This window comes from Erpetoichthys calabaricus, chromosome 1 (genome assembly GCF_900747795.2).
Source record: "Erpetoichthys calabaricus chromosome 1, fErpCal1.3, whole genome shotgun sequence".
Lineage (NCBI taxonomy): Eukaryota > Metazoa > Chordata > Cladistia > Polypteriformes > Polypteridae > Erpetoichthys > Erpetoichthys calabaricus.
In genome coordinates, this window is record NC_041394.2 from 293,964,097 (window position 1) to 293,989,184 (window position 25,088).

Sequence of the window (25,088 nt, forward strand, 5' to 3'; positions counted from 1 at the left end):
ACTCTGCCTGATAGTTTAGCAAAAATAACAATGTTTACAGTGCTTTAGCTAGATTCTATAATGTTGTTATATAAAGAGCAACTTCAGAGAACATTGTAAAACTATGAGAAAAAACATCGTGTCATGGCATACCCACCTCTGTCTGTAATGCTTATAATTCAAATACAGTTGTTGTGCAGAACTATGCCAATACTGAAGTCTGGGAAATCCACCAGTTCTGATGACATTACTCTGCTACTCAGTAATGACACAATGTTGTTATCTTGCATTACTTTGAATTATGTTAATGTTTACACTTGCTGGGATAGGACTGTGAACTAGCTTAAGCGGGTCCCGAAATTTAGACACCACTTGGCCACTGGCTCCCTCAAATGTTGCTTAAAATGTTGATTGATTTCATCCTGTCTTCATCAGTGATTTACCTTTGTTTTCCTTCATTCTCCACCCTTAGCTCTCAACCTTCTGCACTATCCTGATATCTTCCATGTTAGCTGAATGTCTTCAATCTACAGCCACATGTAGTCAGGTGATCTCCTTAATATTTCCAAATCTGGTACATTATACAGAGAAAAAAAATGGTGCAGCAGGTCTCAGCTAATACAGTATGTCATTTTTTAAAGTTAACAAATACAAATGCCAACGATGGCGGGGTAATGCTGATCCCATTATTAAATATCAAAGAATTCTTACAATCACCAATATTGGGTGTTGGAAACATCATTTGAAATTGGGAAGACTAAATGACAGAATTTTGCAAAGCAAGTAGTGACACACTATTAGTCAATACATATGTCAGCTTTCTATAAAAAATATGGAAAAAGGGCTTTAGAGCAGTTCAGTACAAAATAACCTGACAGAATAAAAAACACAACATTGCTTAAGGCTTAAGTACTTTATTAAGCATCAGTGTTATGTTAGCTATGGCTTTGGATCATACTGTTACAGTTTATTTTTGTAAGATTACATTTGAGCTCATTTCAGGTTTCATGAGACTAAACTTTAAGATAAGTGTATTATCTTTTTCATTTAAAAGCCTATAAAAAAAATGGCAGTTCAACCCATCTCAAAAGGTACCTGAAACAGCTTCAATTCAAACTGTGCAGCTAAGGAGTGCCCTCTCAGTGTCTCCTAAAGTTTGCCACATGTGCTTCAGCCATGGAAACATTCAGAGGCAGGCTGCTGTTGCTATATCACCTTGCCTGACCTCCATGCAGTTACAGTTGCTTTTCTCTTGCCCCAAATACTGTGGTGCCATCACAAAACAGACAGTGGGCCATGCAACTGTAGGTGAAAAGTGAGAGCAGGCTTAGGCTGATGCAGCAGCTTTGAGCGACTCCAATGCTTCAGATCTGCAGAGATTAAATTTCTTGCCTATCACTACCACTACGTTAGGCTCTGCCGACAAACTGGCTGCAGGGCAGTTTGAAACTATTCTTCTGGAGCTTGATCAGAAAATAATCTTTCATTATTTTTGCTATTGGTTTATTCTTCAAAGGTGCCAGTACTACTGGCATTTACTGTATGCGCTCTATCTTGGCTGTGCTCTTAAATCTTACAAAACATTTAATCTAACCTTTCTGAGAATCTTAAACGCAATCTTAGTTCAGTTGGCTCTCCTCCTTAACAGGTTGTGGCACAGGAGGCAGAGAGAGGATTTAGGAATAATTTTAGCCCAGCCGCAAGTAGAGACTGGACAAAATTTTCATTCTATAAAATGCTGCAGCATAAAGACATATGAACATTATGTGGAAATGTATTTTTTATTTTAAGGAATTTGTGTTTTTTTGATGACAAAATAGGCTAGTTGTTTATTTGAATATGCAATGGCCATCAGAGTCTAGAGCTTCACAAATTACTCGAAACCTCAGAGAAGGAAAAATGTCTACCAACCTATAAATAGCACTCCACTAGATACCAGACACAAGCTTTATAGTCTCTGGATGTATTTTCCTATTTTCACATACTGTACTGCTTACAAGAAGTATCTTATTTCCTCCTGATATAACGCAATCTATTCATATCATCTGTATATTACCCGATTTGCATCCTACAATTGGTTGATTGAATGATTAAAAAGTGCCATACTAAGGCTTGTGTGATGATCCTGCTTTATGCCGTCACCTCAATCACATCTATCACTAAGATATGCTTGAGACTGAAGAAGTGCAAGAATCTCAATCGTCAACCTAGAGTTTAGGATTCTCCTGTCACAATGAAATTCCTGCTGTATGCTGTGCAAAATTCAGGTCTAAAAAAAAACAAAAAATTGCTTATTTTAATCATTCAGTTACTAGAGCTATTTTAATAGTCAAGACTTTTATTAAATCAAACATAATGAGTGTCATTTAATTTAGGAGTGAAATACTATATTTATTACTGTCATGACTGGCTCAAACTACATGATTTTAGACCCAATGTTTCAATCACAGATAAACATTTGGTAACAAATTCCAATATCCGAGTCAAGCTGTGCACGCCTGTGCTCACCACCGATGTTCACCACCCACTGACATTCGTAAAGCATAAACAGTACAATGACACATCTGAGCCAGTGTTTGAGCTGTAGACGCTACACATTTTTCAAGTACGTGTGAAGTAATTCACACAAAATCTGCTATTGTGAACAGACCTACCACAGGCCGACGAGCAAAAGCCAATGGGAGTGGGGGGACAGAAAGCTGCTCTATGGACTTTATCATGGGAAAGCCACACAAATCAAAGCTGTCACTTTTTGCACGTTTTCACGAGACTTTGCAGTTGCAGAATTGAGTATTCCTTGTCAGGTGAACGATCTGGTAATTTGTGAACATCATCTGTGCTTGATTGATCATCATGAACAGACAACTGATCACAATGTGTAGTGCAAGCAATTCAGTTCCATGTTGTTGAAAGTTGTGTAGTGTGAGCCAAGCAATCACAGACATTATAAACATTTGTTAAGTCTTACAGTTTAACTAATACATTCACACGAAATTTAAGTCTTTCTTTGTTATGGTATTTTTTTAATATACATGACCATGTTAGTGGTGGCTCATATGAATGCTATTCTGACTGTCTCCAAACACCAGTCTGGGCATGCTAAGTATATAAGAGACATCATTTCGTGTAGGATAGTATAAAGAAGAAATGCTGGAATTTCATCTGCCATCAGTATAATTTCTTAGATCTATATTCTTCCAACATTAATAGTCTTTTGTAAAGACGGCACAAATATTATCTGATAGTTATTACTGAAACTTTTTAATAACTTTAGTACTTTTAGTGCCACGATTATTTTACCAAGAATCAATGCACAAAATTTCAAAAAGCTTTTGAAACCATTAAATCAACTTTGAAACTTCTCATTCACTAAGGATCTTAAATAAGCAACAGACCTGTCCATTTCCTTTAAAGTTGAGACCAATGCATTATCTATTGGGACTGGAGCAGTTTCATCCTAGTGATCTGTAGATTTACTTAAGGTAAAATACCCCTGCCTATTTATTTTTCAGAAAATTAACTTTCCCTGAAAGCAATTATCAAGTGGACAGTCTTAGAGGAATTAAGACAATGACTGGAAGGTAGAGTTTAACCTTTTGTGGCATTGAGTCATCAAGAATTTGGCCATGAAAAAGTCATTTCTCCTGCCTGTGCTCCAAATGGAAAAAAACAAAAGAATGTATCCAATTGTATCTCAAATGTTGCAAGTCATCTTGGATAAAGAATTCAGCCAAAAAAAATTACATTTACGTTTATTTATTTGGCCAATTAATTAATTAATTAATTAAAAATAATAATAATAATAATAAAGAACCAGAATATAACTGTCATTTATTAATAAAATGAGAAAGGGTACTTCCACAACACGCTAATGTTCTTTTAAAGCTATTAAAACTATCATTTCATTTTAAGAGTGCACCCTGCTTAGAATTCTTATGCTAATTTAACAGCCGTCTGTTTCATAAAATTCCAGAATGAGAAATTCCACACTAAATTCCAGCAGTCCTTATTTCATTAGAGAATGCCCTTAAACAAACACAACAAAACAATCCTCCTCCAGAGTATACGCCATAATATCTGATTTTTGGGCCTCTAGCTAACAAATTGTAATGGGCTGTTCAGAAATGAGTATGAGAAATGCAATCAACAAGAGCAAACTAGAAAGAAAATAACTAATAACATAGCTGAGAGTTGATCATTTATCAATTGCATTGAGTCATGCTATGGACAATCAAGACACTAGAGCCATACTTACTCTGGTTAACTAATAGCGTTCGCTAAAATTGCATTCAAGGTGTGATTAGTTTCATATCAGCTATACTATATTAACATTTACCACAAATAGTCCGAGTACAAACAAGTACACATTTGAAGTACTTTTAATAAACATCAATACAAATAAAAACTGATAAACAATAGTTCAATATGCTATTTTATTCTCAATATACAGTATTTTGATTTTTCATTGGGAGCACTGAGTTATTGGGTAAGAAAAGCGGCAAATGTTTCAGTCTGGCCAAAAATGTGTATAAAAACACCCAATATACTATAAAATGACATAAGCTCCCCACATTAATATCTTTTTATTGCTGAATTTAACTGATACTAACCTTGTACTTTAACATGTAGAACTGATATTGGAGAAGTAATTAGCACCCACTCAAACATTTGCAATATGTAACACAATCAGTATCAGTTTTAGTTTATAAATAAAACAACTAACGAAGAACATTAATTGTACTGTGTTGGTTATAAATTACTTAAATCCAACAAAAAAGACATTTTCCAAATAATCACAAAAATACTGCTGGAGTTAAATGATATTATTGTACTTGTGTGTCATTATTTTTATATTATTGCATTATTTACATTATTTTTATCAATACATTTATCTTCTATACCATTTACTATAGAGATGGTGATGGTGGCCACAAGCCGTTCAAGTCTGACCAGAGCACTCTAGTAAGAGATTCTAGCTCTACCTGGAAGATTCCCAGGTGTTCCTAAAGGAATTGTGACATTTAATTCTTTGAACAAAAAGTCCTTCAAAGAGGCTGAGGATGTCTCCACATGTCCAAAACAACTGAACCAGCTCTGCTCTAACCAGATGTGGAAGAACAGCAGCTTTATGCTGAGATCCTCCCAGCCAGCAGTGCTAGTGGCCACAGCACTATAGTCAATGCATGAAACCACTACCCAATCTCATGAGTCCTCTCTTGCCAAATAATCTGCACCTCAGGACCCACTGTTTTCTAGTTGAGAAGCTCAACTTAATGGAAATTGGCCGTGTCAGAAACGGCCAAATGGTGTACATCATAAAACGGCCAAATGGTGCACTTGAGATTTTACTTTTTGAAGCAAACTGGGTAATTTCATCCCCTAATACTACAGAGTCAACCTAAACATTGCCAAGTGGACAACCTCCAAAGCTCAACTCCATCTTTATAATCTATCAATCAAAATTACAACAAATATCAGTTGATTATACAAAATAACCTATACAGACAAGTTGAGCATAATATGGATTAAAATTGTAAAAATAAAAAATACAAGTTTGCCATCACCTAATACTTCATTAACTTTATATGCATATGGAAAACAATGGAAGAGCTTATTAAAAAATAACCTAAAAGATATTATGTACAAAATTAAACAAAAAACCGGAAAGATTTCTATGAAACAACGTTGATGGTCCCACACACTCTTTTCCATTGTGCTTAATTAGCTTGTAATTGTCAGCATTAGTAATCATTCATAAAACAAGAGCAACAAACAGGCAGAACACACTGAAGGCGCAGACAAGCAGTTAAAATCCATGAAACAACTGCCAACCAAAAAAAAAAAAAAAATTATGTCCATGGGTTTACAGACCAACGGCGCACTTAACAGTGTCATGGAAAATTTCAAATGATGACCCAGGAATGCAATGCTTCAGGCGTGTTTATTAGGCTGGTACAAAGGCATGAGAAAGGAGTAAATGTTTAGAACAACTGAGCACTTGTGTCAAAATGCAAACTGTGACTGACATGACAAGTTTATAGGGCCATTATTGTCACACATACAGAGCACAGTTAATTACATCCTTGCATGTGCTAATTAATATGCAAAACTATGTCATTCTCTGGATCCATGAATAACAAGTATAACTACCATAGTTTGTAGCATCCGTCTTGTAAAGAACAAAGTGAAGGACTTAACAATAAAGGGTAAGTCCGAACCCTGTGACTGTAACATAATATAATGTAACATTCGCCAACCTACTCAATTGAGGGGTGGGAGCCTGAGTAGCTAAGTTGAACCCAAGGCAAGGCAAGGCACTAGTACATTGCACAGCCCACTTACACACACTCAAACCTGCACTGTGTGATTGTAACTCACTGTAGTGGGAACGCAAGTTCAGAATAAAGGTTTATAAAATACCTATTTTCAACAGTACCAAGCAGATAACTTCTTAAATTCTCAATTTCATTAAATGAATGGGAAGATATGCAGTATATCAGCACATACACTGTTGTGCTTAAGCCAGTTACCCTTAATCGTATTTTCAATTTCAATAATTTGCAATCAGGCGAAGAAAAGCCTGTCATAGCCAAGTGGTTGGCACAGAACAGTAGAAACAGGCCTTTATTGCTTATATAACTGTTCTAACATTCTAACTGCCTCTCAAGAGTAACTTGAAGACATGGCTTCAAAATGAAATGGTCATATCCCAGGACTTAGCCGTGTTTATATATATATATATAATATATTCATAGCATTCGTAGTCTGAATCTCGATCTGATTGTACGGGTGGTTACCTACGAGGTAAAGCATGTGGTTGCCTACGAATGCTATGAATGTAATTACTCCGATCTCCAGGCTGTCAAAAAAAACAAACAACACGCCGTGGCGCAGTGTAAAGAGGATCTGCTTCGGACACTGATATCTGAGGTTTGATCCCCAAGAGTGGTGTGGTGGAGTGTATACGCCTGATGAGCCCAAATAAGGGCGAAACACGTGTCGTGTACTCTTTGCATTATTTGACAGTAAACTATGTAACATATATATACAGTATATATATACTGTATATATCTCCATCCATCCACTTCTGAACCTGCCTAGGCCAATTAAGAGTTCGAGAACACCAGAGTACTAATTGCAAGGTTGCAGTGCCCGTCCACTGCAGGGCACTCACCACTTCAAGCCAGAACACTGTAAATAGAGCCAATGATGTAAATATAGCGATGCAAAAAAATCCAAAGTTATTCATAAATGCATCCAAACTTTTACTAATCAGTTTACTAAAGTTCAGGATTACAGAAGGCTAACGCTTATTTCAACAGGATTGGGCAAAAGTAAGATATTGTTAAATTTATCCATGTATCCATTGTTGAAACCCTAGGTCTACTGTTTACCCTGTTTAAGGAGTGAATGGTTGCTAGAATTTATGGCAAATGTCAAAAGTAACCACCCAGAAAGTCTCAATATGCCATATGCATATTAGAAAGTAGGGCCTGTAGTGCTTGAAAGATCATTTATGTCATGGGTCACTGGCTTTTGTACTGATCTAATAGAAACTCTCTTATGCGGGGTCTTAGAGACAAGAACAATATGAAGAGAACTCTAGCTGAAGAGTAGTAAAGACATTTACATAACAGGGAGGTCCCAGAATGGTTTTGGTGTGACCCTTTGGGTCTGAAATGCCACGTTTTGTTTGTTCCAGGTTAAAACACACTACATGATTCCAAACTACTGTAAAAACTTAAACGCAGTTCTCCCACAAATGTACTGTAAGGGACAGGTTTAGTAGCCCTCACGTACCAAAGATTTTCTGTTTAGGTGATTCAACATTTGCACTTTATTGGGTATATTGAAGTGTTATGGATTACAATTGTAAATTGACCAGGAAAATAGCAGGCCTCATTATAAGAGGCCCACAGAAACAAGAGGTTGTCGGTGTTATTCTTTAAATTTCAATTCAATTTTGTACAGCAATCCTTACTGAGTGCAGGCTCACAGTGTGTATATAATTCAGCACCTGCAATGCATTAATAGCAAATTGCTAAAGCATACATTTATGAATATTAAATACTCTAACGTACAAGGTAACACTTTAAAATGCATTAACGTTATAACTAGGATATGGCCAGCTGACTGTGGAGAAGAGGAAAACAAAATCTGTAGTCAAGAGCACTGCTGGAGAAGTTAAACAACTGAGAGTCCATGGTTGTTTTTAACAGTCACAGTTCTGATGAACTAGGCCAACTGGCTGCCCACCTCCTCCAGGGCACTCTATGATATCATGAGTACATGTTGATCAGTGTAAAAAGAAGACTAGATCCTTTTGTCATTGAATTCCAAGGCTCCAAATATCTCAGGTGTCATTTTCCCAAATGGTTGTCAGGCACTTTTGTGGTGCTACAGAGATCAGTAAGGTACAGTACCTGGCAAGAAAGGGAAAAGACAGAATAAGTCAAAAAGAAGCCCTAAAGCGGCAAAGTCAATCCAGGATCTGGTTCAGATTATTGATATGATTTGTAAAAAATGCTTTGAGCCAAAATGTCCAATAAATAATGCTTTGTTAGTTTACTTCACTTTCTATTCACTTTTCCAGGTAACAAAATGAATGCAGGACAGACCAGACCACCTTGCTGATTTTCATAGCCCCTCCTCAGGAATTCCTAGATGGTTCCCCTGGCCAGTTTAGAGATTTAACCTCTCAATGTCTGACTCAGGTTCTTCTCTCATGGTTCAGCCCTAAAAAGATGCATGGACTTTCCATGTAAAGTGAAAGGTGAGTATCGAATGGAATGCTAGCTAAATGACAGGTAAGAACGGGAATAAATAATCAAATGTGATACGTTTTGACGTCACAGATCTATTGTTTGACCTCAAATGCACCAATAAAAAGTGTCCAGAATGACTACAAACTGTGACCAGTCTGTGCAAAGTTTAACAGAGCAATGGAAACAGGTTATGAAACCCAAGTAACTAAGGAAGTAGTTTATGTGAAACCCAAATAAACACTGCTTCCTGGTGAGAACAGAGTAAAAAATCTTTCTTCAGTAAGGTGTGACACAGCGGTTAGCACTACTGTCTTACAGCTCCTGAGTTTCTTGGGAGCTGCCTTTATGTAGTCTGCAAGTCCTCACTGTCCACGTGTTTTTTCCTACTAGTTCTTAGTTTTCTCCCACACACCAAAGTCTTGCACTTTAGGTTAGCTGGCAGAACCAAAATGACCCAGTGTGGCTATCTGTATGTTTGGTAGTATAACCTGTTATGCTGAGAAATGGTTCCTGTCATGTACCCAGTGTTGCTGGGCACCAGATCAGGTGAGAAAAAGTGATGAATGACTGCCCACGTCCAAGTTCAACTATACTGCTGTGTGTACATAAAACAGTGAAACTCTTAACATGCATTTCAGCCTTTTTTCAATCATGGTGTGAAAATATGAAATTATGAAACACCTGACATTTTGAGTTAGTAAGAATAATGGGAGAGCGGTGGTGCATTGATCAGTGTTGCTCCAGAGTACTGGGCTCAATGCCTGCCTGTGTAGGGTACACCTGTTCTCTCCTTACTCAGGTTAAGTTTGTCTCCAGGCACGTAGGTCTTCATTCAACATCTCAAAGATGTGCATGTTGACTTACTGACTCAAGGTGTCAAGGACTGTTGATGTTTGCCTAAAATGTTCCCCTGGGATGGACTGCCTTGTACCAAGCACAGCTGGGATAGGTATGGTTTCCTTCTGCCCCAAACATGGACTATGCTTGTTAATTCATTAGATGGATGATTTGCAGTGATTGTTCTTGAGCTAGCAGTTGTGCTGTTACTTTTATGAATGTCTCAACAAAACATCTGAGGAGGCACCAAAATCTGGCCCTGTCTGGATTAACCTATTTTTGCATTTAACCATGTAAAACAATTGACACACATTTGAAACTTCTGACTTAAACTAAAAACCAAATGATCTGCTACCTAATAATATTCCTGCAAGTCACTCTGCTATGACTACCCATCCAAAGCCTTGCCTGATTCCTGATGCTAATATAATAGGCTCTTGTAGCACACAATTGTAAAATAGTACTAAGTGGTTTTACAATGATTACATGGAAGGAGATGTGGATGTAGTTGGGTTGAAAATTTAAACTTAATCTGGTCCCTGTAGACACTATAGAAAGGTCATCACTGAATGAAGCCATAAATAAGCTAACACTTCCGCTGAGGGTGGCTGGGGCTTTAAGCCTATCATCTCAGTACTGGGCACATGTAAGCAAACTGCTGCAAACAGGGTCACTAATCCATCACATGGACCACTCAAACTTCAAACCCAAGCTCACTCAGGGCCACAGTGGAATCCTGTGGAAACATGGAGGAAACAGAGGAAAGCCCATGCACACATTTGGAGAACATGTGTTACCTCCACATGGACAACATGCGGATGAAGGAGGTGAACATAATGTCCATGAGGCAGCTATGCTCACAATGGCAAAAACCTTCTGCTCTAACACCACAAATAACTGATAAAAGAACAAACAACAAGATAAAAACACAGTGTGGCAAAAAAGATATTTTATATTTTTCCCTGCTCCTACCTTGATCCTCTCCAAACACCCCATCCTGACCACACCCATCTCGGTTATCCCAACCCCAATGATAGCTTTCTCCACAACTTAACAGTCAATCCCAGTAGCAAATACTTTTGGAATGTTAAATACCAAAAGTCTGTCACAAAGAATGTGTGGCAGCCATATATGGTGACAGACTCCAGATGTCTCAGATCACACTGGCTGAGAAAAAAAAAACCAAAAACCATCTCCTTAGAGACACAAAAATAACAACCAATGGCACAACCTTAAAATATGCTTAGTTGGTTTAGTGCCTGTAGGCTTAATGGCCCATGGGCAGGACAAACTGAATGGTAGGATCTTATCTTGGTACCTATCCACCCCCTTCTAACTCATTTTTTTGGGTCAAGACTGTAGAAATGCCAGTGCCTAACCTAAACACGAAATGTAAACCAACACTGGGCCAGGCTCCTGTGCGCCACAGGGCCCACACATCTGTCCAAGAATCTGCCAGGTCCTGAAGAAGGTACACACATAAACAGTATTTTTATTGATTGACTGCCAGGGGAGGGGCACCAACTAAATTTTGGAATGAAATATAGCCTATGATGTTCCCATGTGCAAATGGGGAATCACTGAAAAAAATTTGTGGAGGTGAGTTCAATGTTGTAAATCTGTATTCTTATTCAAACACAAGCAGGGGTACACGGCACTGCCCAGGATGGGGACACCAACTAAATCTTAGAACAAACATAGCTATCTATCTGTTGACTGTCTTGCCCCATACAAACGGGTATTTCTGTGCAGAATTTGATTAAGAGAGGTTCTGCAACAGTGAGAATCGGCTTACCAGACAAACACACACACATTCAGTTTTACATCGTATATTAAATCCAGGAGTCCATCCATTCATTAAACGAACCTGCTCAATCCACCTTTAGGATGGTCAAAACTATCTGGACAAGGCAGACACTGAACTTACATAGTGTGTCAGTCCATTACAGGACACATTCAGACACATGATCACATTCAAGATACTTCAGATTTGTCCCACCCATCCCTCCATATACAGCTACAATGTTCTGCACCTTTAAATGTGTTCTTTTGACTCAGACTCTTATAAAATGTACTGACCCCACAAGATTCTGCAGAGATACACTCCTTTAACAAACAACTGAACACGAGGTAAAAAGCCAAGAGGCCCATCAGGGTCCACATGTAATGCAGGACTGCAGTAACAGCTACATTTTTATCTTTTAAGTACATATTGATACCAGTGGAAATTCTTTAAGCAACATGACCAAATTACATCATCATACAAAATAAATGCAATAAATACAAAAGCTTTGATTTTCCACTTTTCTCAATTTCATTTGGGAAAAAACTTTACATTTGTAAAGGTATTATAATAGTCTGCAATCAGTACAAAAAGTCAAAATGTATACATTTTCCCTTTTTTGGAATAGCCTCAAAGAATGCACCTTTGACCCCAATAAAAACGAAAGATGAAATTCGATTTTGATGCTACTTTGAGTTTGAGGCTGGATGCTGCTGCTGCTGCCTCACAGATCCAGCACCGTGATTTGAATATCATGAGTGGTCACAGTTTGTGTAAAATGTATAACCTCTCCCCATTTCTTTATGGGTTTTCTTCCACTTTTCCTTCCCAATCCACAATGGTGCCTAAATCTGGGGATTTATAGTTTCCAATCCAGCTCCTTTACCATTCAGTTAAATGTAAACACGTTAATGATTTGGATTGCAAATTGCAAGCACATTTTTAACATGCTTCTGTGACAGTTTACCAATACTACAGGATGCCATAAAAACTGCACAAACACTGGAGAGCATTATAGTTGGAAGCACATGTAAAATTCATTTTCAACCAATTCATCCTGTGAGAATGAAAACATGGCATTTGATCAATGTGTATTTTACAAAACAACAGTAATATAGACTAGTGGAAAGTGAAAAACAGCACTTGTTTGGAATACTGAAATACAAAATGGTAAACGCAAGAGGAAGACGACGTTGTGATTAACGTGCCAAGGTCAGTGGATCCCCCCTGTGGCCAGTCAGAGTTATATGGAAGGTCACACCAAGGCCATCAGTAGGTGGTGCTCACAAAGATAAATCCAGTTGTTTGTGTTAACATGTGCTGTACAGTACTTTGTGAAGTGTTATTCTTTCCTGGTTGAAATCATCATACACTGTTCATGTAATTAACAGACAATGGAAAGAGTAGGGTACCCAACGACAAAGCCATTTAGTCTTCCTCAGTGGTATGCATCAGAGCCACTGCTGCACCAGAAATGATGGTCACGTTTCAAGTTTGAGGAGTGGAGTGGACTGCGACTGGCACAAACTACTTCAGGGCCTTATTCCACACCTGTGGGAAATTAAAAGTGTGTTCTTCCATCGAGTCAATGCCTGCTCACTTTCCACCAGTGCAACTCAACATGCTCCAGATCCTGTTCATCAACTTCCCTGATCAGCACATTGACTGGACCTTTCCCTGATTGGTTATGTATGGAACTGAACTTGATGGCATGTCTCCTCACCACTGGTACTAAACCTCACAGGATGGACTGACATTCCACATCCATCATCTGTATGATTGTTTACATGCTGGAATACAGGCCTGCATTTCAGCACAGGGAGGTCACAAGCAATATCAATGAGTGTATTGTAACACATGACACTCTGTTAACTGTATAAACTGCATCTTACTACCTTGTACGTGTGTGATCACGTTCTTAACAAACTTCATTGATTCCCCCATGCAAATCTCAGTTCCATGGTGTCTTTTTTCACCCACCTACTGGCGTATTACATTTGATGGATGGCATAGTAGTTACCATTGCTACTTCATGGATCCGGTGTCCTTGATGGTAGTGTATCGGTACTCAGATTTTTCCTTCAGTATCCATACCAGCTTCTGGACCTTATCACCAGTACCAAAAAGGTACCAAAGCAAAGAATGGATAATTTTCCATTTACCATCACACTGCAGCCTCCCTGCTGTGCCACACAGTCACATACCTCCCTACCTTGTCACACTCTACAAATACAAGAAGAAGATGCGTATCAGGAGCCCTAAGAGTCTTCAGCATGTCATTATGAATATACACGTTCGAAGAGCGGCTACCAGTATTGAATCAAGTTTGGTGTACAGTAATCAGGTTTGTGGGTAGGGTGGGGTTGCGATTGCACAAATACACGACTGGGCGCAATGTGCTTGAAAGCTATTATTTACTTCCGATACCAAAACTTTAACAAATCCTGGTAGTGTATCGTTTTACAAATTGGGTTGGTATTCCATGCAACCTTGGTCCTAGGTTCAGTTCCTACACTCCCTGTAGCTGTGTGGCTTTTTCTCCAGGTGCTGCTTACATGTTTGGTGAACTGGCAACTCGACAATGGCATTATGTGGGTGTGTGCGTGAGTGGGCCCTGTGACAGAATGGTTCCCTGTCCAGGGTTGGTTCATGCTGTTGCTTGAGTGAAGTGGTGACTCTGAGGCTAGGGATCTGCACTGGCAATCGGAAGGTTGCCGGTTCCAATCCCGTAAATGTCAATAGGGACTCTGCTCTGTTGGGCCCTTGAGCAAGGCCCTTAACTTGCAATTGCTGAGCGCTTTGAGTAGTGAGAAAAAGCGCTATATAAATGCAAAGAGTTATTATTATTTGCTTCCAGGATAGGCTCGGTCTAGCTACGATCCTGAAATGGACTAAGCAGGTTAGAGTATTTCACATTATGTTATTTTTACCGTCACTCAGCAGCTCTCCTTATACGATTACACATGATTTAATAAAGGAAAATGCAATCGGAAGTTGCTTCAGAGTACACTGGCAGGAGCTACTTGTGAAGATGGATAGACATACAGACGTGTGAATTAATATCATCAGTCGGTCATCCTTCTCTAAATGGTATTGGCCTTGATAGAAATTGGAAGCAAACTTCAGAGCTTCTAACTACACAGCCTGGACAGTGTGTGCCTCTTTAAGATTTTGTGAGGTGCACCTTACTGTACTTATTGATTGAACTACGGGCTTTTGTGATTGTGCTCAAATCTTCCTGTCTGTGTGAAAAGGCTTCTGGAGGCTTCAATAATAAAATGAAGTGACTTGTTAACTTTAAGAAAAGAACTTTCCTGTAAAGCATGACTAGAGTAATCTAATTTGTTGCAAACTGAGGTTTAACCTGTAAAAAAATAAAAATAAAAAACCTACATGCTGCAAGGATATCTAGCAAATAAAAGCATATAACATATGGTACTGCATCCCACCACTCAGCATCAGGCAGCTCCTTTGACAAGGAAACAATTTGTTAACAAGCTCTGTGGTTTTTAAATTACAAGTCACTTTCCACAATAATAATACAGCCATTTCGGAAGACCTTTCATGGAAAACAACATTGGAAACACTTAGCAATGTACAGTAATAGTACAGAGTGCCATTCATTAAATATTTGAATTTCATATCAAGTACAAATAGGAAAGTACTGGCAGAAAATCTCAATTTGTCTGCTGTGCAGCACCTAAGTACCCACCATAACTTCACCTCATATTGGGATGTTCAGTTTTTGAAGTATGCACAGCATGAATCACTAAACAGAAACACAGACAGAAAATCAGCTGTACCCATATTTTGAAAAAAAAAGTATGACCAAAGAAATAGAACTAAATTGGTGCCCATACTATTTGACTTGCCCATTTTACACTGCCAGTAGCATACAACTGGTACAAAAAAAATGATCAGTTCACTTTTATCTAAGTTTTTCTTTACACATTAATAGGCTTTACAATTCACATTTGTTACTGGGTGTCATGATGTGTACATGGATGTGCATTGCTTATTTTCGGGGTTTGCCAACTCCAGGGCATTTGCATCTGTCAGATATCAAGAAAATGCTTTCAATGCTCTTACTAGACCACATGCGAGATTCGGTTTTGCACTAAAAGCTCAGTTACGGTTCACCCACATCCATCTCCTACTTTGCTCCTTATTTTTTGCCTTCTGACCCAGATATAATGAAATGGTTTTGTAGTATAGTTTGAGGGGGGCACGCTCTTCACTTAAAAAATCCAGCTTCAACTTTAGCAGTGACAAGCGAGACTTTGTATATTTAAAGAAGAATGTTATCCTCAACAACAGAAAATAATAAATAAATAAATAAATAATCAAAAGAACTAAATAAATAGATTCCTAGACCCACTACAGAATACAAATAAGTGAACTGTTTGTTATTCACCACAGACTCCACCAAACTACTCAGCATTTTCCTGCTCTGCTGTGTATACAGAACCCAGAGTGAATAAGCAGCTCCAGCAGATCGTGGAGTTCAACTTTGAGATGCCAACTTATGAAGCAACAAAGCTACCCCTACAATGGACCACAACTTAATTAAAATGAAAAACAACAAATGGTGAACCACACCATCCAGGGTTTATTCATGTCCCTAAGCCCACCTCATCACAGGGCAGCTACAGCCTGCTTCCTCAGTGCAAGATTAATGAGTTATCAATTAACCGAGAGTTCACTAAAGTGACTGGCAAATCCACAGTGATAAGGGTATAAGAAGGGAATGAGGGGAGCTCACATACAAGCGCTGCACAAACACCAGATCAATCAGGGCTGGTCCATCATTCAGCTAAACTGGGAATCTTAAAGTGCATTGAAATAACAACAGATTACATTGATAGATTATAAAAGAAAGTGCTAGCTATCAAAGGTGCTATACACAGACTGACATGGAAATTACAATATGTGAAATAAAGAGAGCAATACCACATATAAAAAATGACAGCTGTCAAAGGTGCTATATTGAAAGGAATGGAAAGCATTAATAGACAGACAGATAGTATATAAAAGCAAGTGATAGCTGTCAAAAGTGTTATTAACAGACAGATATGAAAGGCACTATATGTTAAACATTGTGAATGATAGCTAAAATAGCACCTCTGACAAAATGATAGCTGTCAAAGGTCCGATAGATAAGATGGATATCCTGTTCCTTCATTGCTTATGTCGGACCTCTTGGCTCATCACCCTTGTAAAGTTGCTCCCACACATGCCCAGAGCGACGCACAGCAAACTAACGTGGAGCAGAGTAGCATCGGCCAGAATCCGAGGTCAGCAAACAAAATAAAGCAGGGAGTGCAAAGCAAAACAAAAACTGCTCACTTGGCACCCAAACCTCGCAGCACACTGGAAAGCTTTTGTCTGGCGAGTGTAGGTGTGATTGTGGCCAGAGATGGGATGCTCATTTCAACAATACAAAGAGCGAGTGTATACTGACTGTGCGTATTGTTCGCTGGCCGTGCTCTGACACACCGGCATCCCGAGTCAGCTGTGGAGATGCCCCTGTAGCAGTGGCACATACTGTATAACATGCACGCATGGTGGTGTGTGTGTGGTCACATACCTCAGCAAGCTGGGAAGGGGTAGAGATCCAGACGCGTTGCCCAATAATCCCTTTTTGCCACTCAGTAATTTTTCCACCAGAGTCACATTTCCAGTACGCGCTGCTTCCAGGAGTTCCTGCTCCTTTCCCATCACTAACAGCACAAAGTGAATAGCGGGGTACAAAAAAGGCAGAGATCCAAAAACGGAGAGAGCAAACGGAGAACTGCAAGGGCCGGGGAGTAAGGAAGAGGGGTGTGGGGCTCCCTCAGCGCTCCGTATAGCAGACCATTCTCCGTGGAGGGCACGTTGCGGGGAAATTCTTAGACAGCGCTCCTGCTCGCCCGCTGCCGCTGCCGCTGCTCCTGCTGCTGTAGCTAACAGTACCGGTAGCGCTCGCAGGCTGAACCTCCTCGGAGCCGCGCTCCCACACACTCACTCCCATACACACGCATGCACTTCCACATACACGCATGCATGCATACATACACACACGCACGCACGCAAAAGCTCGTGCTCACACAGTCACTCACGCGCGCACACACAGACGTTCATACTGTACATACACGCGTGCACGCGCTTCCAAACGGAACAGCGGCGTGAGGGAGCGTACTGAGCTCGAGTCTTAACCGTCCCGGTCCCGGCCGGTTGCCTGGAAACACAGCGTTGTAACGAACTGTCACGCTACAGCCCCCTCCCGGCTCTCGCTCGCCCTCAAATTCACTGTGCACTGTGGCTCGGCGGCACTCTCTCAATTCATCCTCTAGAGAAAAAAGCGACTGTAGCGCCGCACTCTGCCTCTTGCGCGACATGGCAGGCAACGAGTAGGGCGTGGAGGAGCAGCGGCGCTGCAGCTGAGCTCTTTTGTTACTTAATCGAGCATGCTTAAGCCATCATCAGTAGACGAATTCAGAATCCGTTGAGACCGGCATCCGTAAAGAATACGAACCGGCCTTCATGAATGGACTCCACAGTTGCTCAGTTATAAGTCGGCGATATAAAGGTACGGTGAATGGCACAGGATACGTGTGCCAATCATTGGGTGCAGTCTTTACACCGTGAAAAGGGTATCGCAGTGCTCAATGTAACTCTTCCCTGCGAAGGAAGAGGATGAGCAGGAACGTGTTCCGTCAAAATATCTCGAGACATTATATTCACGTATGTTTCTAATTGCAAAATGTATATATATATAGAGAGAGAGAGAGAGATGAAGTACACACTATAATAGAGCAATCGACCTATTTCAAAGGTACTTTATACTGATGGACCTATATGAAAGGCACTATATAATAACGCGGTATAAGGCGTATGCTAAATATATCATTTTTTTCCTCTGGATTCGTCTCAAGTATCCTTATCCGTTGTATTCCATCTATGAAGTTTCTGCTTATACAACTTAAGAGAGAGTACTAAACTCTATCGCGAGCAAGGCTGACAGATTTTGGACGGGATGCCGCTGTCATCCACACCCTCACTAACTCTTAAGCTAATTTACGTCGCACCTCCTGACACTTGAATGAAGTCGTATGTCTTATAATTTATGTGCTATTTAGTTATTCATTTGTTTTGTTGATAACCATGAATCAGTAAGAGGTACAGGAAAATGTCATTTTTGAGTGTTTTTTTGGTACAAAAACCTCATTCGCGGAGGAGTGGGGTTATCAAGCGGTGTCGTGTTGATGGGGGCGGGGTTTCGTCGTGTTCTTCATTATCTTACCAGCCAAAGGGGCGTGGTGCCATTACCTGGGGAAAAATGCTCTGTGTTCGTACTGGTGAGTACTGTCTCATTAAACACTGATTATAGCCCAGGTCGTTCACAAATGATGGCGCTTTCTGGTCGAGTGGTCGCTTGTTTTCATCCATAGTCCAGTGGCATGTTTTTTTCAGTTTATTGATGACTTTAATGTGTTACAGTCTGCCTAATAAGAGTTAAGGCTGTACGTGTATTTGTCAAGCCTGCGTCCCTTACGGGTTTAGCTCTTGCCTTGGTACCCGATAAGCCTTTAGTTCTCTACGTCCCTGTATAGGAAAGACTACTTCACACAAATTCGAATAAGTGGTATTTGGAAATTGAAAGAATGAGAATATTAATTTTAAAATTGCTAGGCATTTGTAGCCCTGTGAAGAAGTTCCAATCTGTTAAACCCCTTCCATGGTAAACCTTTGAACTGGGGTACGTTTTTTTCCCAATTACAAACGTTTTCTTTATCCCTCTTCACAATTCTCTATCTGCATTAGCTGCATTCTCGTTTTCCTTTAGTCTGCTTGCCTATTGAGCCTTACATGTGACCTACTGGTGCAGCTATCCAACCATAACTAAAATGGGCTTCCTAGACCATTAAGTACATACATCTTCAGAACTCCACTTTAGACACAAATATTCAATGCATGATGTCAGTAATACAGTATATTCACGTCTGCACTGTTGTGTATGCGAATGAAGACTTGTTCTGAGATATGAATATTCAAATAATACCACTCTAAACAAAATTTTTAGTGGCTAAGTTGCAGGTCCTTAAACATCATGACTACCATGTAGGTCCACACCATTGGCATATTGTAAGAGCCTTTGCAGGTCGCTTAAACAGTCAGTTCTGCAACTGGAGAAACCAGAAATCATTTTAAAACTGCTTCGTATCAAAGTTTTGGCTGAATAAAAAAATCAATATCAGTTGAGCAATTATTTAAAAATATTTCCTGATGTTTAATGATCTTAATAATTACAATAATGTAATGAAACAGGAACGGTAACAAGGAAATTCAATTAAGCAATTATTATTAAAACGCCATCACCATAGCAACTTAATTAACATCCCCGTGCCAGCTTCTCAAAACAAGTAATTAGATTGGTCCAGCTATTCCACTGAACAATACATATTAAATATGAAAAACAATGTTCTATTAGAATGTATTGTCATTGCATTTTATATATATATATATATATATATATATATATATATATATATATATATATATATATATATATGTATGTTTATTACATTAGAATACACATACTGTATGTTTACATTTATTTACAGTACATTAAATTTCTTCATCCATTGATCTGCACACACCTGTATTCTGTCCAGGTCCACCTGTAATGATTCAGCTGATTCTACATTGTGTGGCATTCCACCTGATTTAGTATCATCCATAATCTTAATCAGCATGTCTGTATATTCTGATCAAGATCATTTATGTAGTATACCAGATGTAAATAGAGTCACAGCTTTTTTTCCCCCACAAGGTTTCAGGTATTGGGAGCATGGAGACAGGAGATCAGATAAGATGATTTGTGCTTACTATTCATTCAAATAAAATTCTATATTTTATTACATTCTTGTTTAACATGGTAACATGCTGCATGTTGGCCTGACATGCAAGTAAGACTTTCACTGTAACACAATGTATAAAATTACACATCCTATCTTCTATGAATTCTTAAACTTTCCCGGAAGAGACAAAATATGTAAGTGCAGACACAAGAAAGAAATCAGCCCCTTGGGGGTGATGGTGGTGGGGGTTGGGGTTGTTGTTGGCCCATCCTCTGCTAGGCACACTCAAGTACACCTGCACTTTCATTCAGAATTTTGAGTTTCAAATCATCTTCTTGGATGTTTTTGCACAGGCAGAATACAGATTTTTAAAATATGCTATGGGTTGTCCTTCTGTAACATTAAAAACTTGTGAACTTCTGGGTCTTAAACCTTGATTTTTGGTCTTAATCAAGAGTTTATGATGTGGAATGGGTAATGTGACCAACGAATTGGAGGTGGGCCTGTAGTTGGGCTATAGGTCCTTCTCATGGCAAATGGCAACATGACCATGCACACTGGCTGACAGGAAAAAAACATCTCCATGTGTATGCAGTGCTGACAGTGAAGCACTTTGCTAACAGTGACTGATTTCAGTACTAAAGCAAGTCATACACTCTCAATCACTTAATTTAGCTTTGGGTCATTTATTGAAGTTCATACATTTGTTCTACAGATTTCTTGTGTAGGACTGGATGTTACTATCCTTTAATCGAGTATCTGAGACACGCTGCCTAGACTCTGCAAGCTCATCTTCTGCACTGTAGTAGTCTTTGATGATGCAAAGAGCAACGGTTCTAATATTGTTCCTTTGTCAAATCACTCCTTCAATATATACACCCTGCGTGATGATCAGGTGAGAGGTGGTATTATCTGGCTTTCCTTGATATGTCACTGATAGGCCCAGAACACCTCCAGAGGGCTCAGCCTTAAAATCGCGGGCTCACCATCTAGATGCTGTAAACTCACTTGAAGGCCCAGGTTTAGTCCTTACTCTTCATTCAGAGCAACTGATTACGCTGCACAGCAACTTGGAGAGATTCTTTGACAGCTTACTGGTGGGCCTGGCCTTGGCACTCCCAGTTTCCAGAGTAATCCTGATGTTGATGTGGCTATGAGTTCTCTGCAGCCTACTTCAACTAGTCAGTCTTTTGCTTTCCAGCCACATTGTTGCACATCGGCTACAAGCTCAATATTACGCAGCTTCCTGTGCTCGTAAGCCTCATACACTACATTCTCCCAGGGCACTGTAAACTCGATATTGTAAACGAGCTGAAGTGAGGCTGAAAATAGTACAAGGTTTGGTCTGAGGTTGGTTGTCATGATTTCAGCTGGGAAGCAGACTCTCTGGCCTAAGCCTGCCGCCATCTTCTAATCACGTGCCCCACCTACTGTAGCTGCCCAATGTCTGGTCTTGATATGATGAGTCTGGTTTGACCCTCACCTTTCCGGACCAACCTTTTTAGGCAATTAAAAAAAAGCTGAAGCTTTGATGAAAATATTCTTCTGACTTGTAAGAGGAGCGGTATAAAAACAAACTCTTTAATGATATGTAATAATGGATTCTTTGCTGTTACTAGGGTTTACAGTCGTAAAGTTTTGTTTGTTGAGTTTAGATTCCTGCTCCTATATCATCCACTAGTCTGTTATTTGTTGCACACAAGTTTTATTCTTTTATTTATTGATTTATTTATTTATTGATTGATTGATTGTAGCAGTCTTTAACTGTAACTGCACTGCAATAATGATCAAACAGGTAAATATGAGCTTACATTTTGGTTTAGAAACACACAACGGAACAGGGGCATAGCTACAACATGCTTTGTCTCCTGAACATGTCACTGGGGCTCCACAAAAAGGCTGTAATGTTACTGACCCTTTTTCTGTTCACAAAGTGGAAACCCCCTCGTCACCCCATAGGTCGGAGCTGGCTCATCAAAAATAATGAAATCTGAACAGTAAATAGTTATAAATAAATAAATATTAAAATAAATAGATGAAGGCCACCCAGTAGAAAGTTGTGCTTCAAACAAACACATATAACTTTTTTCCATTTCTAGGTATACGGTAATGCAGCCCTTTGCTCTCTCCTTTGTCTGTTCCAAGTAGTGAGAGCGGTATTGGGGATATAGTTGGAAAATAACTAATAGCAGAGAAACAACTCATAATCGATCATTATTTTTCAAACCTCCTTATTGCAAATCAGAAGTATTGTGAGGCAAAACCTGTTTTGGGAGGACCCAGCCCTGAAGTGCAGGCCAGTCTGTTGCAAGGCACACATACAGTACATGCATCCATCCTACCATCTTATAAATCAAACTACCTATTTGTTTTCATCAAACACTTATTTCAGTTTATGGTTGTATGGTGTTGCCTGTTTGGCAGGATCCATCACCAGATGGGGCATCACTCCTTTGCAATATTAAAACCACTACTTATTTAAACTGCTCCTTATAGGTATGTGAGAAGAAAAAGTACATATGGATGGGGGAGAATGTGAAAAATCCACACAGACAGTCCCCATCCAGTCCCCTGGAGCTGTGTGACAGCAGTGCAAACTATGTTCCATGATGTCCCCAAAGCTTACAGGCAGTGTTTTAGAGAATTAAGCCACATAAAGAAGAGTCCATCATTAAATAAACAAATAACAGAAGCCAAACTGTGCAACTGGATGAACACTTCTATGGAAATAACTAAAGAGGCACATTTTTGCTCCTCCTTGTTTTCTTCAAACTTGCAGAAGAACTAACAGGTACCGGCAAGAGTGAAAGGGAAGGTCTACAAGACGGTAATGTATGTTATATTGGTTGGAGACAGTGGCACTGGCAAAAAACAGGAGTCAGAGCTGGAGGTGGCAGAGTTAAAGATGTTAAGATTTGCATTGGGTTGACGAGGATGGACAGGATTTGAAATGAGTACATTAGAGGGTCGGCTTAGGTTGGATAGTTGGGAGACAAAGTCAGAGAGGTGAGATTGCATTGGTTTGGAAATGTGAAGAGGAGAGATGCTGGGTATATTGGGAAAAACAGCTGCCAGGCAAGAAGAAAAAAGGAACAGGTCTAAGAGAAGGTTTATAGATGTGGTGAGAGAAGAAATGCAGGTGATGGGTGTGACAGAGCAAGATGTAGAGGAGAGGAAAATATGGAACAAGATGATCTGCTGTGGCAACCCCTAACGGAAGCAGCCAAAAGAAGAAGAAAAAGAGCTTTCTTCCCACTTCCCAAAGATGTTTAGCTTAGGCTAACTGGCAACTCTAAATTGGTCCAGGATGTGTGAGTGACTGACACCCCATGCAGGATTGGTTTGTACCTTGTACCTGATATGGCCAGGTTCGGCACAAGCTCCCTCTGACCGAGAACTGAATAAACTCGTTAGAAAATGGATGGCCGATTTCATTGTATTTTCAGCTGTACCTTTATCACCTGCACATTTATTCACCACACAGCTTTTATAGGATAGTTTGACTATTTACAGTACTACTCAAATGAACAATTTCAAAAATATCCCCATTGTAAAATAAGAACTTATTACAATGTGCATCATACAGACCAATTTCACTTTTGAATAATGATATTAAGATACTAGCTAGAAGGATGGAGAAAGTGCTGCCTTTGGTAATATCACAAGACCAAACTGGATTTATTAAAGGCAGACACTTTGCTTCCATTCTTCAACGCCTGTTTAATGTAATGTATTCACCCACAAAGTCAAACACTCCGGAGATGATATTATCATTGGATGCAGAAAAAGCATTTGACATGTTTGAATGGAACTATCTTTTCACTACATTGGAGAAATTTGTGTTTGGCCCAAACATTTGTGCATGGATCAAACTACTGTATACCAATCCAGAAGCTTCAGTTTCTATTAACAACATTAATTCAGACTACTTTAAACTAGAACGTGGTACCAGACAAGGATGCCCCTTGTCAGCACTGCTTTTTGCAATCGCCATTGAGCCACTGGCAGTTCACTGTCGAAATGCTATTGAGATAAAGGGGATTATCAGATAAGGACTGGAACAGAAAGTTTCTCTATATACAGATGATATGGTACTGTATATATCAGACCAACAACATTCTGTGCCTGCAGTCCTAACAGCACTCACAGAAGTTCAAAAGATTTCTGGTCTTAGAATCAATTTGAATAAAAGTGTGCTCTTCCCAGTGAATTCTCAAGCATACAATATTAGATTGGACACCTTCCCTTTTATCATTGCAGATCAGTTTAAATACCTAGGGGTAAACATCACAAGTAAACAAAAATCTTTATCAACAAAATTTTGCCGTCTGTATGGAAAAAATTAAGCAAGACTTCCATAGATGGTCAACCCTTAATCCCATTTTAGCTGGAAGAATTAACATTGTTAAGATGAAAATCCTTCCTAAACTTCTTTTATTTCAAAACATTCCAATATACATCAATAGATAATTTTTTAAGCATTTAGATTCAACCATAAACTCATTTATTTGGAATTCAAAACATCCACGTATCCAAAGGGTGACCCTACAAAGACCTTAGGCGGAAGGTGGCATGGCTCTACCTAACTTTCAATTTTATTACTGGGCAGCAAACATACAAAGTATAAAAACATGGACATGGACAGAAATAGATGAACAAACGCAGGCTTGGTCAGCAATAGAAATAAAATCCTGCAGTACTTCTGTATATTCCTTGCTTTGCACCCCAATAAATACAAGTTATCACCAATATACTAACAACACAATTGTGCTTCACTCACTCCAAATATGGAACCAATGTAGGAAGCATTTTAAGATAGAAAAGCTTTTATCTGTGGCACCTCTGCATGAGAAGCACCTTTTTTCCACCCTGTCAAACATATGC

General features: G+C 39.3%; 1 protein-coding gene across 3 annotated transcripts in view; it reads right to left on the reverse strand.

Moving 5' to 3' along the window:
- Positions 1 to 17,658, reverse strand: part of anks1b (ankyrin repeat and sterile alpha motif domain containing 1B) — a 1,280,504-nt gene extending 1,262,846 nt beyond the window's left edge. Inside the window, exon 1 of one of the 3 annotated variants that reach the window (XM_028816795.2) lies at positions 16,952 to 17,638. In XM_028816795.2, the coding sequence (XP_028672628.2) occupies positions 16,952 to 17,082 (131 nt within the window). In that variant the 5' untranslated portion in view covers positions 17,083 to 17,638. Of the gene's footprint in view, positions 1 to 16,951 lie in introns of all 3 variants that reach the window. The other 2 variants (XM_051924626.1, XM_051924632.1) reach the window with 2 other exon arrangements.
- Positions 17,659 to 25,088: the final 7,430 nt, after the last annotated feature.